Source organism: Solanum verrucosum, unplaced genomic scaffold, assembly GCF_900185275.1.
Source record: "Solanum verrucosum unplaced genomic scaffold, falcon-dt-bn FXZP01000040.1, whole genome shotgun sequence".
Taxonomy (NCBI): domain Eukaryota; kingdom Viridiplantae; phylum Streptophyta; class Magnoliopsida; order Solanales; family Solanaceae; genus Solanum; species Solanum verrucosum.
In genome coordinates this window covers 4,007,295-4,023,358 of record NW_026020323.1, presented here as the reverse complement: position 1 = coordinate 4,023,358, position 16,064 = coordinate 4,007,295, and the positions used below count along the sequence as shown (strand labels likewise).

Sequence of the window (16,064 nt, the reverse complement as noted above, 5' to 3'; positions counted from 1 at the left end):
GATCCTTAATAGTTTCTGTTCCCTGATTATTATATGTATCAAAATCATTCTTTTCATCAGTAGCAAGTCCAAGATAACTTTCTAGCATATCATCAATATTATCTTCATCATATCTACACCTAGACGTTTCAGGTTCTTCATTACATACTACTTCATTTATTCAATGAGAATTATACAAGTCATACAATTTTTTAGCTTCAATTTTTATACTATCTTTAACTGATGTCAAGCTAGGTGTTTCACTCTGGGTCATAAATTGCCACACAACAACTTTTTTAGTACGTTTGACCTTGGGCCTAGCCCGATTAGGATGTACGGGGGGAATGAGAGCAGGACATGTAATGGGAGCGGGACTGGGAGTGAGACTAGTAGCCGTAACAGACTCTGTTTTTTCATCATCATCATCATCATCAAAAGTATTAATATCATCATTAACATTATCATGTTCTACTTCTTCATCTAATTCTTCGTCAAAATTACCAAACATTGCTTGTAAAGATTCATGCTATTGATCTAATTCAATATTACTATCAATATTAAAAATAGTTTTTCCAACATGCGTAAAATATTCCGTATTTATTCTTACTTGAGCTACTTATCTAGTTTTAGATTTAGAAGAACTATCGAATTTCTTATTTTTGCCGAAGTTTCTGGTAAATACATTAGTGACCGCACTAAAAAAAGTTTGTTTACCTTTGCCGACATTTCTTTTTACTGGAATCCATATTAAAATATTAAAAGTGAGCAAATTATATATAATACAAATATTAAATGCAAACAAATAAATAACTAAATAAGTAACTAAAAATATGAAGGTTGAAACGAATGTACCAAACATCTACATTTTAAGTAGATGTGTATGACCGAAAGCCGAAAATCGATAGATGAAAGTTGAAACTTGAAGCTTAAAAGTTGCTCCAAAGACCAAAATAATTCACAAAAATTGCTTTCAAACTAATATAATTGTAATTTAATAGAGATTGGAGACTTGAGAGAATGGAAGATGAAGAAAATTTGTGAGTAAAAATAATGAAGGTTTGGAGGTTTTTATAGTTAAAAAAATAGGACTAAAATGTAATTTTAAAACTTTGGGGTATTAAATAAAGTTTGGGGTTAGAGTGTGTGTGTGTGGGGGGGGGGGGGGGGTTAGAGGGTGAAATAGCCGTTAGGTGGGGCCCAATAGCCTTACCCAACGGCTGACAACAACTATATTTAAAAATAAAATAAAAATTAAATTCCAATGTGAACTGGACTAGACCAGTACGACACCAGAACCGGTATTAATCGGTCCAATAATTCCCAACTTCCGTCCCGTTACCCCTCCCGTTTACCATTCATACCGAACCGAACCTAAGGCGACCGGACCGGCACTGGATCGATAACGGATCGGGACGGAACAATACCGATACCTATACCTCTCTGTTCCGCTGTCAGGCTTAGCTGAGATTAATAATGCAGGGATTAATAGTGTAGGGATTAGTAATGCAGTTTTTATCAAGTGTTTGGTTCATTGTTTCTCACCTCATCTTGTGTTTGGATTAAAACTTTATAAAAAACTTCTTTCCAATTATATCCTTGAATTATTATGTAATTAGGTTAAGGTAAATATTGTCGGACAATATTATTTTCTTATGGCCTTCTAAATTAGAGATAAGTCCCAAAATTGTCCCTCATCTTTAGGTTAAGACTCAAAGTCATCATTGAGTTTTCACATGGAGCACTAATAGTCCCTCATGTTTGCAATATTAGTGCACTTTTGGTCCTCCCCTAAACTTTTGCCTATTTTTTAACATTAATTTTGTGCACAGATTTATGTAAGGAATGTTCAATTGTCTTTTATATATTTTAGTAGAAATAATAAATCTATGTGAGAGAATGTGAGAAGAAGAACACCTTGTTCTGTTCAGTAGAAATATTACTGCAGCAAAACTAAGAACATCTTGACGTATGACGTTGCAAGAAAAGAAAAAAGTGTACTATTACACGTGAAATCGTCGTGATGAACCTCTCAACTTTATTTGCAATACGATTTCTACTAAACAAAACAAGGTATTTTTCTTCTCACATTCTCTCACATGAAGTTATTATTTCTACTAAATATATAAAATGATGATTGAACATTAATTCCATACATAAATTATGGATAAAAACAATGTTAAAAAATAGGCAAAATTTAGGAGGAGGACCAAAAGTGCACCAATATTGCAAATATAAGGGACTATTAATGCTCCATGTGAAAACTCAAGGATGACTTTGAGTTTTAACTCAAAGATGAGGGACTATTTTGGGCCTTTTCTCTTCTAAATTAGCTATGAGAAGAACAATTTTGTTGTCATGTTTGCCTTTTTTTCACTTAAATTATTTGAGGATAAATAATTGTCATCTTAGTAAAAAATTTCACTAACAAAATGTCAATTTTCAATTTTAAAAAGATAAACTTTCTACTTTTAAAATTGAAAAGACGGTAAACAATAGTAAAATTGAATAAACCATCTAAATTTACACATAAAATTTGCAAGTTGTAATTTTAATATGTATGTAAATTTATAAATTGTTCAAAATACAAATAATTAAAAAACCACACACACACACATACACACACACACACACACACACACACATATATATATATATATATATATATCAACAAATTATACATTCAATTAAGATCACAAACGTCATGTGGTGTTATATTTGTCTTTTTAATTAGTTAATATTAAGCAACTCACATTTCAATATTGTATTAATTTGAATTGGATTTATTTAGTAACAAACAACTCTCTCTAAATAATTTGTAAGGTAATTTATTTAAACAAATTTACTAGTACAAATATAAAACATAAAATCAAGAAAATAAACAAATTAATTAAAATGATTTGAGGGATATTATCCATGATATTATATCCTATGTATTACTAATATCTCGAAATGGAAGGTATTAGTAATACAGTCTATAATACAATGTAGGATGTATTACTAATCCATGAATTACTTATACATAGGCCAAAATTCCTACCAAACATAGTATTAAATAATACCATACATAGTACATGAACTATTTGTTTTAAGGGACACTTTCGCAAATAGCCACTATAATAAACTTAATTATGCTCCATAGCTATTGTTTGCATATTTACGGGTTGTAGCTACAATTTAAGCTGTCTAGTTTGTATAATTTGCGGGTACATTTGTATAATTCAATTATTTTTGTATAAACTCAAAATAACGAATTTATACAGTTACAAACATTAGAAGTGTAAGGAATTATTTTATATTATACAAATTCTGAATTATACAAATGTCATACAAATTATATTATACAAATTCTGAATTATACAAACGTGTGAAATATATAAAACTAAAAAACTGAGCCGCGTAATTATAGCTAAAAGTAGGCGCCAGTTGTAATTAAGGCAAGCTATAACTATGTTAACTAATTAACCAATATATATTTGCTTATACATGTAAATTTCCCTTGTTTTAATGCGGCCTACCAAACGACCAAGTTTCTTGGCCATCAAGATTAGAAAAATATGACTAATGAATAGGTGTATATATATATGTGTGCGTGGGGGGGGGGGGGGGATATCCAATGATATTTTATAATAGGTTTATTTTATTCTCATCAATTTTAACCAATTAAAATGCTCATTGAATATACATAGTGGTGATATTATACTAAAAGACGACGTGCACAGTAACTTAAATTTAACTTATTTGATCTTATTAAGCACAATATAATTGAAGAATTAAAAAAAATTATTGCTTACAGAATAAATAGAAGAAAATGATACTTTCAGATTTTGTGAATGAATCTTTATGTATAAAAATGAAACCTCACATAAAAAGCATATAAAATATATTTTTTAAAATTATAATATAATGACTTGTAAAATTATTTTTAATATTATTTACTTATTATTTATGGTCGATCGTTTAAACTATTGGGAAGCGGATTGAAGTCCGATTGAATTTAAATTGTGCTACTGCAGGATCCATTCAACGGTATCACTTTCAATGCTCGAACCTGAATCCTCCGATTAGGGGTGAAACAATTCCACCACTACATCAGCTAAGTAAATATTATTACTAAGTATTATTGGTTTATTTAAACTACATTAGATGTATTTATACCATCAACATATCTAATTCGAATTTATTTACAATCAATTTATATGCACACTAACATGCATTTTTACATCAGTGTAGTGTTATGTTTTTTTTAATAATATTTGCTACTTGTAATAAATGTTTTGAGATCCACAAAATAAAATATCTTTTCATTTATAACATAAGGGATCGTTTGGTAGTTAGTTAGGAAAAATATGATAAATGTATTAGACTTAAGATAAGAAATATCATGTTTGATAGTTGGTTAAAATTATAGGAGAAATTACGGGGATAAGTAAATATTACTAATTAATAAGCTAACATAGCTATAATTTAAATTAATTACCATTTGCAACCCCTTTTTAGCTATGATTACGTGCGTTTTTCTCCTCTCTTCCCCTCTCTCGCCTTTCTCCTCTCTTATACATATACAAATACAAATAATACATATACAATTATATGACAGATATACAAATACAATTTGTCTCTCTCCACCTTTACCTTCAATTGCCTCTCTCGTCCCTCTCCCAATTTTGCTCGTCTCTCTCCTCCTTCTAGTATGTAGTTACGAATTGTAATTAACAAACTATAACTATGAAGTTTAATTAAGTTATTTTTAGTGGTTATTTACAAAATATCCCCAAAATTATAGATAAAATTTCTTCTATAAATCATTTGCAATTTAAAAGTTTACATAATATATAATTTCATGTGTGATATAAAATAAAATAACTGATTTATTTATAAAAATAAAATAATATATAAATATTTTGGTAATTTCTAATATGTGCGTAATTCTAGCTAGCTGATTCATAAGTTAGAGTCAAAGTGTCATATAAATAATTTCTTTCATTTTCCTGTATCCGCGATCTCCTCTGTCTGTTTCTCCATTGGTTCTTCCTTCTTCTCCAGCTATCTTCTTCACCTTCAAACTTAATATCTCTGAGTTGATTTTTTTTTCTAAACTTCAATTTTGCATCATTATTTCATAAATATTTCGACACTGAATTCATTTTTTTTTTATTTGCTAAAGAAATTATTGTTCCATGATCAAATTGGATTCGGAGGTTAGATTTCAGGCGTTTTCAGGTATGCATTTCTAGATTGTAGTATTTAGATTCACATTGACGTAATTCAGTTTGTATTTTGTGAATTTTTAATTTGCCAATTTCTAAAGATCCATATTTTTTGTTGTTGAATATTTGGTGCTGTGTATGTGTATAATATCTTCATCAGTATTTTCTAGGGTTCGCTCACTTGATCGTTGTAACTTGTGTATATGTGTTTTGAACAGAACTTGAAATTTTGATAAGTAATTTCGTAAGGGATCTACGAATTATCTTGTTTCTGGGTTTTGTTAATGCAATTTTTTCATTTTAAAAAATTCGTTATTTTTACTAGCATTTGGAACTAGTTTGGACTTCATAATTTAACACTACTTAAGGGGGCAAAGACACTCAATGAATCTGCTTCAATCAGAATTTCAGTAGTTGATGTGTCCTTACGAAAAACGCAGCTCTGTGCTTTATCCAAAACTGAATTGATTAGAAACAAAACCAACTTTATTTCTTTGATGTTCAGATGACTATAGAATATTCAAGTAATTCATGAGAATTCAAAGAACAACTCTAGAATTCTAGAAATAGGTAGTTATCCAAAAATGCGGCTGGACTCATGTCAAATACTCCAAAAATGCATAACTTTTTGAGGAACACGCAGTGGCGACATTTTCAGAGGATCTAAGCAACATAACTTAGTAATATTTTAGAAGAGAGTAGCATATACCCTCACTAAATGCTTCCATCACCACCTATAGATAGAGGTGGCCATTTTGAGTTATGAAATCAAGCTAGAAGTGAGCAATCAAGAAAGAAAGTGTAAGAGAAAATGTGATAAATAAGAGAGAGCAACAAAGAGAGGTGCTATGGTGTGAGCAAAGGGAAAATTGCATTGAAAAGATTTATAAGACCGAAGTTGCTCTGTAGTTTGCAATAATAAAATTCAAGATGCGAGAAACTAATTGTATTCAACATTAAGATGCAGGGTTGGACTAAGGTTAGAAAGATCTTATAGATGGTAAAGTCAGGGTCAACTTGGTCATGAAATTGGGTGGGGGAACCCAAAAAGGGCTCTAGGATATGGAGAAGGAAGCTAAAGGAAAGATATCTGTTGTTGATCTAGGAGGAATCTCAAGTGTTGACAATTTGATTGTAGTTTCCTACAAAGGAAGGTTTTTTTATATCAGGCATCTCAAATGATAAGAAGGTTTTTCATCTCATATCTATACTATTTAGTGATAAAGGGACATAGAAGTAGTTTTGGACTTAATTTTACTGTGAGCCTACTACAATATCTTTTTCCTACAACACCCTCATCACTCCCTACATAGATAAGAAGAGAGGGTAACTGTAAGAGTGGTAGTTTCCTTTTAATTCCACTCTCCTACTCTCTCTCTATCACTTCTACTTATTTTTTGTTTCAAGCTTGTATTTGTACTTCATTAACTCTGACAAACTTTACAGCAGAATTGTGAGCCTTGGTGGGTAGTAGAAAATTATTGTCTATCATGTTGTCATGAAGGTGTCTTCCTATTAATATTTCTGTGTAAATTTTTGTTGTCTATATCAGGAGTCTAAAATTGTCCCTTGAATATCTAATCAATCTTTTTACACCAGAAACAGTATTTTCAATCTTGCCTCAAACATTTCCCTTTCAACTATTTCAGTTACTAAACTGAAGTGAACACAACATCCACTATGGTGGAATGACTTCAAGTACCTAAGTTCTATGAATTGAGGATGAAGGGAGGTTTAAAGGTTCCACTGATCTCTCTCATCCTTATTGGATTTGTCTGCGCCAGTGTTATTATTTTGGCATACGTGAAAAGCCCCTTTCTCTCTTATTGGACACCATCTCAAGATCGTGTCTTCCAGATTTCTCCAGGTTTGGCATAAATTCTCTTTTGACATTTTCCATACCATTGGTAGTTCATTTTCCACTTTGAATTAGCAAATATGTTGACCCAAGATAAGGTTGTGTATATTAAGTCGTAGAAGCTGCTGTTATTTGGCTGTTCAACCTGTTTTATTTTTGTGAAAAAAAATCTTTTTGTATATGTTTAGTGGTAAGGAGCATTTTTTTACTGAGATGCTTACGAGCCAGTGGTTGCATAAAACCCAATACCACTGGAGCAGCCATTGTAGATGGCAGGTACCAGAACAAATCATGTCTATATTAACAAAGGTGTTTTATTTATGCCGGATCACATTGCTGTATTTGAGTTGAGATGACATGAAACTTGGCAGAAGCTGTGGTTCTTGCATATTTTGTCTGGTTCTTTTGCACAATAATTTTCTTTGTTGTGGAAACCTCTCAGCCGCTTGATCTTCTTGAATTATGCTAAAACATAAAGCTTCTTTTCTCAACTTTTTCCCAGTAAATAATGATATCATCTGTTTCTTCAACAACTTTAAGTAACAAGGCTACTAATCTAAATTCCCCACAGTGGATATGTCCCATTAAGATCCTATTTTGACTTTTCTAGGTATTGAGAGTGAAATGTTTGGATAAGTTGTCTTATGCAGTTTGGTGCAGAAGTGTTTTAACATAATGTTTCAAATATTAAAAAGTTGAATGTTAATCGATAGGATGTCACGTCGAGTTTGAAACAATAAAATATAGTATGGTTTGACATCAATTTAAATGTTGGAGGGAGAAACAATCTTTCCTCTTTAAGGTAAGTAGTTGTTTTGGGACAAACCAAAAAAGGACAGTAGTATTGTGACAGAGTAAAGAACTTGATGGGAATGTTGCCAAATCCTACTCATCTATTCTCTGTTTCTCTTGCAGATTATAAAGTGAAAGATGAAGAAGTTTTAAGAGAAAGAAATAGATCAGGGCAATCAGAAGAAAATGTGAACTTTGAATCTTCCATTTCGAACTCTTCTACGAAGGATAAGGTGACAGAAGAACCGATTACTAATACTGCAATTGAAGGTACAGTATGTTCGAGTACTATCTTTTATTTTTTCTGAGTGCCTCAAATCATAAAGAATTACCAGTAATAGTAAAGTAATGTGTCAGTTTTCTGTCCTTCAAGTTAAAAGAAATAGGAACTTCCCTCTTCCCGAGTTGTATGAATAAAATAGCTCCTAATCTGCTTATTGTATGCTGAATCTGTTGCTTCCAGCTCCTCAACTTGATTTATGTTTGCCAAAGTGTGAGTTTTATGGGGGTGTGGCCCTTCTCCGGACCCTGCTAACTTGGCATGCTTTGTGCACCGGGCTTCCTTTTTAAAGTGTTATTTTATGCAGTAAAGAACTATTTTCACTGTGACCTATTCATGTTTTATACTATCTTTGTACTCTGAGATACCATTGAGGTTAAGCGATCTCTAGTCTCCACAGTTTGATGTTTTTATGGTCCTTTTCAGGAAGTGCAGGTATTCCTCCCAGCTTTACCCAAAAAGGAGGAGATTTAAAAGCTTTGGAAGAAAAAAATAGTTCAAAAGAACAGGAAAACGAAGTCGCTGCTCCACTGAATTCTGCAGGCGTCGCTATAGAAAATATGACATCTGACTCAAAAGATCATGGTGATTATCGTTCTATTTGATTCTTTGTTTCCTGCTCTTCGATGTCATTTAGCTGTAGATTTTATCTTAATGTTCACAAGACTCGAATCTTGATGGATTTGAATCATTTGATTACATTGTCTTTGAATTAAATCCTAATTTTTTTCCTTGTATAAATTATTTTTCACCCTTCTTGGGTTCTGGATAATCTAAAAAATGGTCTTGTTTGCCAAGCGACCTATCCTTAAATTGTTTGGTGAATTTGTTACAACGGTTAGTAAGTAATTAGTTACTAATACCCTTATCTTAATTTCCAGGTTGTAATTATGCTAAAGGTAGATGGGTCACAGATGATAGTCGGCCTTTATATTCTGGATTTCACTGCAAGCGGTGGTTGTCAGCCATGTGGGCTTGCCGCTTGACACAGCGTACGGATTTTGAATATGAGAAACTACGTTGGAGACCAAGGGATTGTGAGATGGAAGAGTTTACAGGTGTTAAATTCCTGAAAAAGTATGTTCTTTTTTCTGAAACTGATCACCATCTGATGCTTGCAATGTGTATAATCTAAGAAATTTTTTTATGTGCTCTATTAGAACCTTCTCTCTTTTTCTGAGTGGCATAAGAAGTACTGTACCTACCATGTCTTGTCATGTATTTTCCAAGAGCAGAAGAGTGAGCTTGAGCGAACCCAACATATTAGAACTTATATCGCACATAAACTGCAAGAAATGGTGACTGTGAAACTCCTCTATGTAGTGCCTGTTGTCCTCATCTCTCTCACATCCTAATGTCTGAATAGAGAAAATTCTTTTTGGACAAAGTTTCCAAGTCTAAGTTTCTTGTTGCATAGAAATATTGCACTGTCTTCTCTCTTCCTCAAGTCTTCATGTGATACTTAATTGACTTCACTCTTTCTACATACAAGGAATTTTCTGAACTTGGTTGTGGATCCAGGATGGAGAACAAAACTCTGGCCTTCATTGGGGATTCTCTTGGCAGACAACAATTCCAGTCGCTTATGTGTATGATTACTGGTGGTGAAGACAGACCTGATGTTCTCGACGTGGGACGTGACTATGGTCTTGTAAAGGCTCGTCATGCTGTACGACCTGATGGATGGGCTTATCGATTTCCGAGGACCCAAACAACTATTCTTTACTATTGGTCTGCTAGTTTGTGTAACTTGACACCCATTAATGCCTCTAACCCTCTTACTGATTATGCCATGCACCTGGATCGTCCACCTGCATTTTTAAGTCGTTTCCTACCCAGATTTGATGTCCTTGTGCTAAACACAGGACACCATTGGAATAGAGGAAAGCTTAACGCCAACCGGTGGGTCATGTATGTGGATGGTGTTCCTAACACGAACAGGAAAATTGCAGATATTAATGGTGCCAAGAATCTTACAATTCACAGTATCATTAAATGGGTAGATTCACAGCTGCCAAAATACCCTGGTCTTAAAGCATTTTACCGGTCTATATCGCCCAGACATTTTTTTAATGGAGATTGGAACACTGGAGGGACCTGCGATAACACCACTCCACTTTCTGGTGGAAAGGAGGTTCTACAAGATGAATCTAGTGATGCTGGTGCAGCAGGGGCGGTAAAAGGAACAGCTGTCAAGCTTTTGGACATCACAGCTTTGTCTCAGCTGAGAGATGAAGGTCATATATCTCGATACAGCATCAAATCAACACCTGGAGTGCAGGATTGTTTGCATTGGTGCTTGCCTGGTGTTCCAGATACATGGAATGAAGTTCTTTTTGCTCAACTTTAATATTGCAAGACCGGCAAGGAACAGTGCTTCAACATTGATCTCTTCAACACTGCTGCAGCATGAATTGAATAATGTCTGGAAGATTTTGGCAATTGGAGCTTGACAACTTGGATTCAGCTTTGATACATGGGGGTATTGCTGATCAGACAGTAGTTTGCACCATATTTTAGGAGTAGTTGAGTTATACATTATTGTTGGAATTTATAGATTGGTTTGTCCTACCATTTGTTAGAGACTAGATTCTTTTTGAGGGGTTGGGGTACGGAAGAGGCTTGACCCTTGACATGTAGGGTGGAAACTCAAAATGAGTATGTTTGTAAGACATGAGAGTGTACTTGGGAAGAGGAAGACCAGCACAAGGTGAGTTTTCTAGTGATCAGATGATGCTTAAATATTTACATTTGCTTAAATACTCTCTTCTTTATTGAATATGATGGGGAATTATCAATGTAGAACAAGTCCTGTGACATAGGGAAAACTATCAAAGGTTTCACTTGAATTTAATAATTTTAACTTGCAGTCTGTATATATATTTGAAAAAAATTCACTAAATAAGTATAAATAGGTTATTTCAAGCTCAGTAATAGACTTTTATCTTTCAAATGCCTGAAATATGAAGTTTTTTAACAATAGTATCTTTCAAATGCCTGAAATATGAAAAAAAAAAATAATATCCTAATTCATTTTTATCCTTCTATTTATAAATTTTTCTAACAAGAAATTTTATGTTGTTAATTTTTCAAAACCTTGCCGGCTGCAGTTACTATAAAATAAAGATAGCCAACTAATCTTTAAAGCTTAAAAAGAGGAGAAAAGAGGAAATTTCATAATTAATATATAAGACTATTTATTAGTACTAGTTATGACATTATTGTTTATGTTTCATGTTTTAACAGTAAAAAACTTATCGGATGTAACATTTGTTGAATATATAAAAAAAATAACAATAACAAATATACTAATGTATTAATAATAATAAACCGAATAGTCTCGTCCCACAAGTGCAGCTTGAATATGTTTTTCAATATGTACTTGTGTATCAACAACGGAGCCTATCATTTCTTTCCTATAAGCCTTTCAGGATGTGCCGGCCGATCCTAACATAATTTATGAGGAGCCGGATGACGGAGCCTCCTCCTCAGATAAAGATGTCTCCGACGTTACGCTACTCTCCGTGCAAGAAGAACTTATTCTATTGTGATTTATTGGCGAGTTCGGTCAGGAGGAACAAAAGAATTGAATTAAAATAACTCCTAACTAATTAATTAACAATATTTTTCCTTAAATGTAGTGTTTAGTAACGAGTAGGATATATTAATCCCTGATTTTCTCCTTATTAGTTGGTCACAATTTTAGTGTTTAATAGTATTAATCTCCTCTTTTGATTCTTTCTTCCTCCCTTTTAGTTGCCAAGCCTTTTTAAAATTTCACGTTAGAACATTGAGGTAGATTGGATATATTTTTTTAAGGAAAAATTATTGAACTACGCATCTTTTTTTATTCTATTTTCTATTGTTCCCTACATTTCAAAAATTTACAAAATCCTTTTTTTTTTCTCTCAATCTCTCATTTCCGGGTACATAACTTCCACATTCTAAATCTACGATTTTCTCCCTTTTTCACGTTTATAATCACTCCACCATATCACCAGTTACCTCCATCACTCAATTTTTTTAATTTCAATTATTCTTTTCTCTTTCCAGTAAATTGATTTAAAGTTTTTGAAGAGGTATTCTTCTTTACAACTCATCGATTATCGTTTTTTTTTAAAGTTAGATTTTTCATCTTCAACTTTCTGATACATATGGATGATGTTCTTTTTTAGTATTGGAATTACCCAATTATTTTCAAATAAAGAAGATAATGTGGGTCATATTTTTTATTCTGACGACGAAGGATTTGTTGAAAATGGATCTAAACAATGAAACAAAAATCCTCTATTCATGAAGAATCTGAGTTTAGAGAAGTCAAAGTCGAAGAATGATGCACCTTCGACTTCTAAAGCTAATGTGAAAAAAAATCCCAAAAAGGAAAAAAAAAAGTTGGATATGCATTATCATGCCCATGTCCATCAATTTCAAGTTATTCAAGAAGTAGATATCTTTTCATTACTTTAGTTTTTTGGTAAGGGCTTTGGGTCGAGATTAATGGAAGAAGTCATTGTTGAAAGTGAAAAAAAGCTACAAAAGTTGATACAGAGCAAAAAAGAAAGTGTAGAGGGATTTCTTCATCGTTTTTTTTTTTACTTTTAGCATATCAAATTGTTGATTTTATTTTTATTTTATATTGCTTTCAACATATCTTTTAATGTATCTAGTTGATTTTGATTCTTAAATTAATGTATAATTCGTTGTTTCACCTTTATGATACATTACAATTTTATCAAGTATAATGTATCGTTTTCAAATGTTAGTTTTGATATAAAACCCTAATTATTGAAACACAAATTAGTATGTATCGTGTTCATGGTTATGTATTGGATACATAATCGTTTTTGAATTTTGATGAACTTGAACTTAAACTTTATCTTGATCTTGACTTTTACTTGAATTCAAGGACTTCGAACTTGCTCTTGAATCTGATGATCTTGATCTTAATCGTTCTTGAACTTGAATGCTTGAATTCTTAAACTTTGTAGCTTATAGAGAAATCTATGGCATTTTGATCCATGAGTTTTCTCTAGATTCTTGTTTAGAATTTTCGATTCCTTTTCTGAAATTATGAGGACCTCTATTTATAGTTGTGGAGTAAGGAGTTGTGATAGGAACAAATTTCCATCCGGTTAATCAAATTTAAGTGACATAACATATGGGCTTTAAAAGTGGCTTGTCATTTTGACACATTGCATGATCCTTTTGGCTTTTTTGTTTGACTTGGCATGTCACATTATTTGACACGTGACACCAAACTGGGTCTCTACTCTCTAGGATGAGATAACATTGAGCTTAACAAACTGAACTCATATATGGTAGCTCAAATCAATAAGTTTGGACTTTAATTAAATTCATATTTATTGAACTTAAATAATTAACCCAATGATATTAATCCATAATATTTATTTGGACTAATATATTCATGAATTTAATATAATTCGAATCATTTATAAATTTATATTTAATAAATTTTAGATGATTACACTATTATTTATAGAAAAATAAAATTTAAATAGTTATGTAACAAATGGTACGTTATATCAGGTTTAGTAGGGATGGCAATAGAGCGGTACAGGGTAGGGATGGGGCAGATTGAGCTTAACCCTCAAAATTTTTAATCCGCCCCGCATTATAACTTTTTTTTCATTTTCAACCCGCTCCACCCCACCCCGCATAACTTTTTTAATATTTTTTTATCAAGTTGTATTAATTTAATAAGATAGTGACTTAAAAATTTATGGAAAATTTTTCAAAAGAGCAATATTCTAGCTTTTAGTGGAACTCCTTAGCAACAGTGTCATTATTTATTAAAAATGACATTATTTTAGTTTGTTAAGAGATTAGTTATGTATTTATTTTATTTTGATTAATTTGAAAGAATACAAATAATTAATAATAGAACAGAGAAAATCATGGAACAAAAAAAAATCAAAAGAGGTAAAAAAGATTTTAAATACAAATTAGTTACGTTTTGAAAAGAGCATAAATAACCATCTTTCCATCGAGCGTTTTTTTGCTTTCTTCTTAAAAACATCAAAAAAGAAATTAAAATAATTTAGTTTGTCCTCCGAATCATTCATATGATAACTTTCAAAACTTCTTCAAGTTGAATACGACATATTTTTGAAACAGAATTCTTCAAAATTGACAACTATAAATTTGTCGCATCCAGTGAACAATCGAAAAACAATCAGGTATTTTTTTTTTTACTTTTATTTGTTTGGATGAGATATTCGTATATGTCGAGTACAAGAGTGTTGTTATTTTTTCTGATTGAATCAGTGAAATCTTTGTATGCATTGGGATTTATAGCTTTTTTCGGATGTTTTGTATCCAAATTATGATGTATAACAAATGAAATTGTTTTTTTTTTTTAGTTTAGTAGCTGTTTTTTCTATTTGAATGCATACAATAATTTGTATCCCATTAAGTTAATGTAACTAATCGATCATGAACTATATGTTGAATACAACAATATATGAATACAAAAATGAGATGAAAATACAAAGTTATAAATACAAAGTGAGATTGAATATAAAGTTGTGAATACAAAATAAATTAAATACTCTCTTCATTTGAAATACAAAGTGACTTTGAAAGGTAAAGTAGACACATAAAATACAAAACTTGTTGGTATACAATTAGGTTGAATACAAAACAAAAGAGAAATACAAACTTGTTCACATATAAATTGAGATTGAAATACAGAATGAATACCCAATAAAATACAAAATTGTTAGCATACAGTTAGGATGAATATAAATTCAGAAGGAAATACAAACATGTTGGTATACTAATTGAGATTGAAATACAATGCAATCCTTGGGTAATACACAAATCAAATGAGGGAAATTCCCCAAAATTTTGAATATTATTTGGTATACCTCTAGTAATTCTGATTGAATCAGTCATTGTAGACAATCATATGCTGTCCCCATAATCTAAAACCCTAAAAGCAAATTTTGATATTATCAAATTTTAAAATGTATTAAATATCAAACAAAACAAACATATATATGAAATTCTAGAATCTACAAAATTTGAAAAATTAAAAGAAAATAAAATAAAAAATTGAAATTAATAAATATATGATGAATATTTAAACAAAATCACATCAAAATTGGAAAATTTGACTGAAAATCCGTAATGTATAGAATCAGTGATTTAAACATCAAATAAAAAAAATCAAAATTGATAATGGAAATTTCCTTGCCAACCGAGAAATCTGCTTGAATTAATAAAGAGATTTCGTTTAACAATAAAAAAAATTTCTTGATGAACAACAATTTAGCACTTTGAAGAAAGATAAACTCGAAACATGAAAGGTGGGGAAGAAACGTGAAAGTTGGGGAAGAAATGTGAATGGTGATGAAAAAAGGTTAATGGTATTGGTTTAATTTATTTTTTTCACTTTAAACGGTTATTGATATATAATTTGGTCTAATATAGGACTCAATCCATAAATAAATTAATTTAAAATACTAAAATCTGAATACATATTATTTTATAAAAATATTGTCATTCTGCCATTTTAAATAAATATTTTAAAGTGTTGTTATTTTGACTAATTATGTTAGGTATTATGACTTAATTGCTAATTTTCCCAAAATGTATTTTGTAGAGATCAATTGGGAAACAAGTAAGAAATTGTATTATTTTTTATTGAACCATTTTCATTTACTATCTTGAATATTTTAGTAGTTTTATAAAAATTATCTTAATAAATAATGTTTTATCACTCTTATAACATGTAAAAAGAACCCACATAAAATCACATATACTCGCAACCCGCTCCGCCCCGCATTAATTTTAAAACAAACCCACTTCAACCCGCCCCGCACAACCTTAAATCGCCCAGGCCCCACATAGCTTTAAACCCACCCCACCCCACATCCGCCCCACCCTATTGCCATCCCTAAGGTTTAGAAACAAAAATTCATACTTA

At 31.4% G+C, this 16,064-nt stretch overlaps 2 protein-coding genes across 2 annotated transcripts in view; both read left to right on the top strand.

Annotated features, from left to right (window-relative positions):
- Positions 1–16,064, top strand: part of LOC125835590 (protein TIFY 10A-like) — a 713,864-nt gene that overhangs the window by 88,257 nt on the left and 609,543 nt on the right. The gene's annotated exons all lie outside the window — the stretch shown is intronic.
- LOC125835585 (protein trichome birefringence-like 16) lies at positions 5,005–10,853 on the top strand. Its single transcript, XM_049514700.1, has 6 exons — positions 5,005–5,199; positions 6,836–7,053; positions 7,960–8,106; positions 8,543–8,701; positions 8,998–9,193; positions 9,638–10,853. The coding sequence occupies exons 2-6, from the start codon at positions 6,909–6,911 to the stop codon at positions 10,464–10,466; spliced, it is 1,476 nt and encodes a 491-aa protein (XP_049370657.1). The 5' UTR covers positions 5,005–5,199; positions 6,836–6,908; the 3' UTR covers positions 10,467–10,853.

Bases quoted from the DNA above. Each gene is read 5' to 3' on its own strand.
- LOC125835585 (XM_049514700.1), top strand. From the start codon at position 6,909: ATGAAGGGAGGTTTAAAGGTTCCACTGATCTCTCTCATCCTTATTGGA. The intron at 7,054-7,959 runs GTTTGGCATAAA...TTTCTCTTGCAG, and splicing joins TGTCTTCCAGATTTCTCCAG to ATTATAAAGTGAAAGATGAA. The intron at 9,194-9,637 runs GTATGTTCTTTT...TTGTGGATCCAG, and splicing joins GGTGTTAAATTCCTGAAAAA to GATGGAGAACAAAACTCTGG.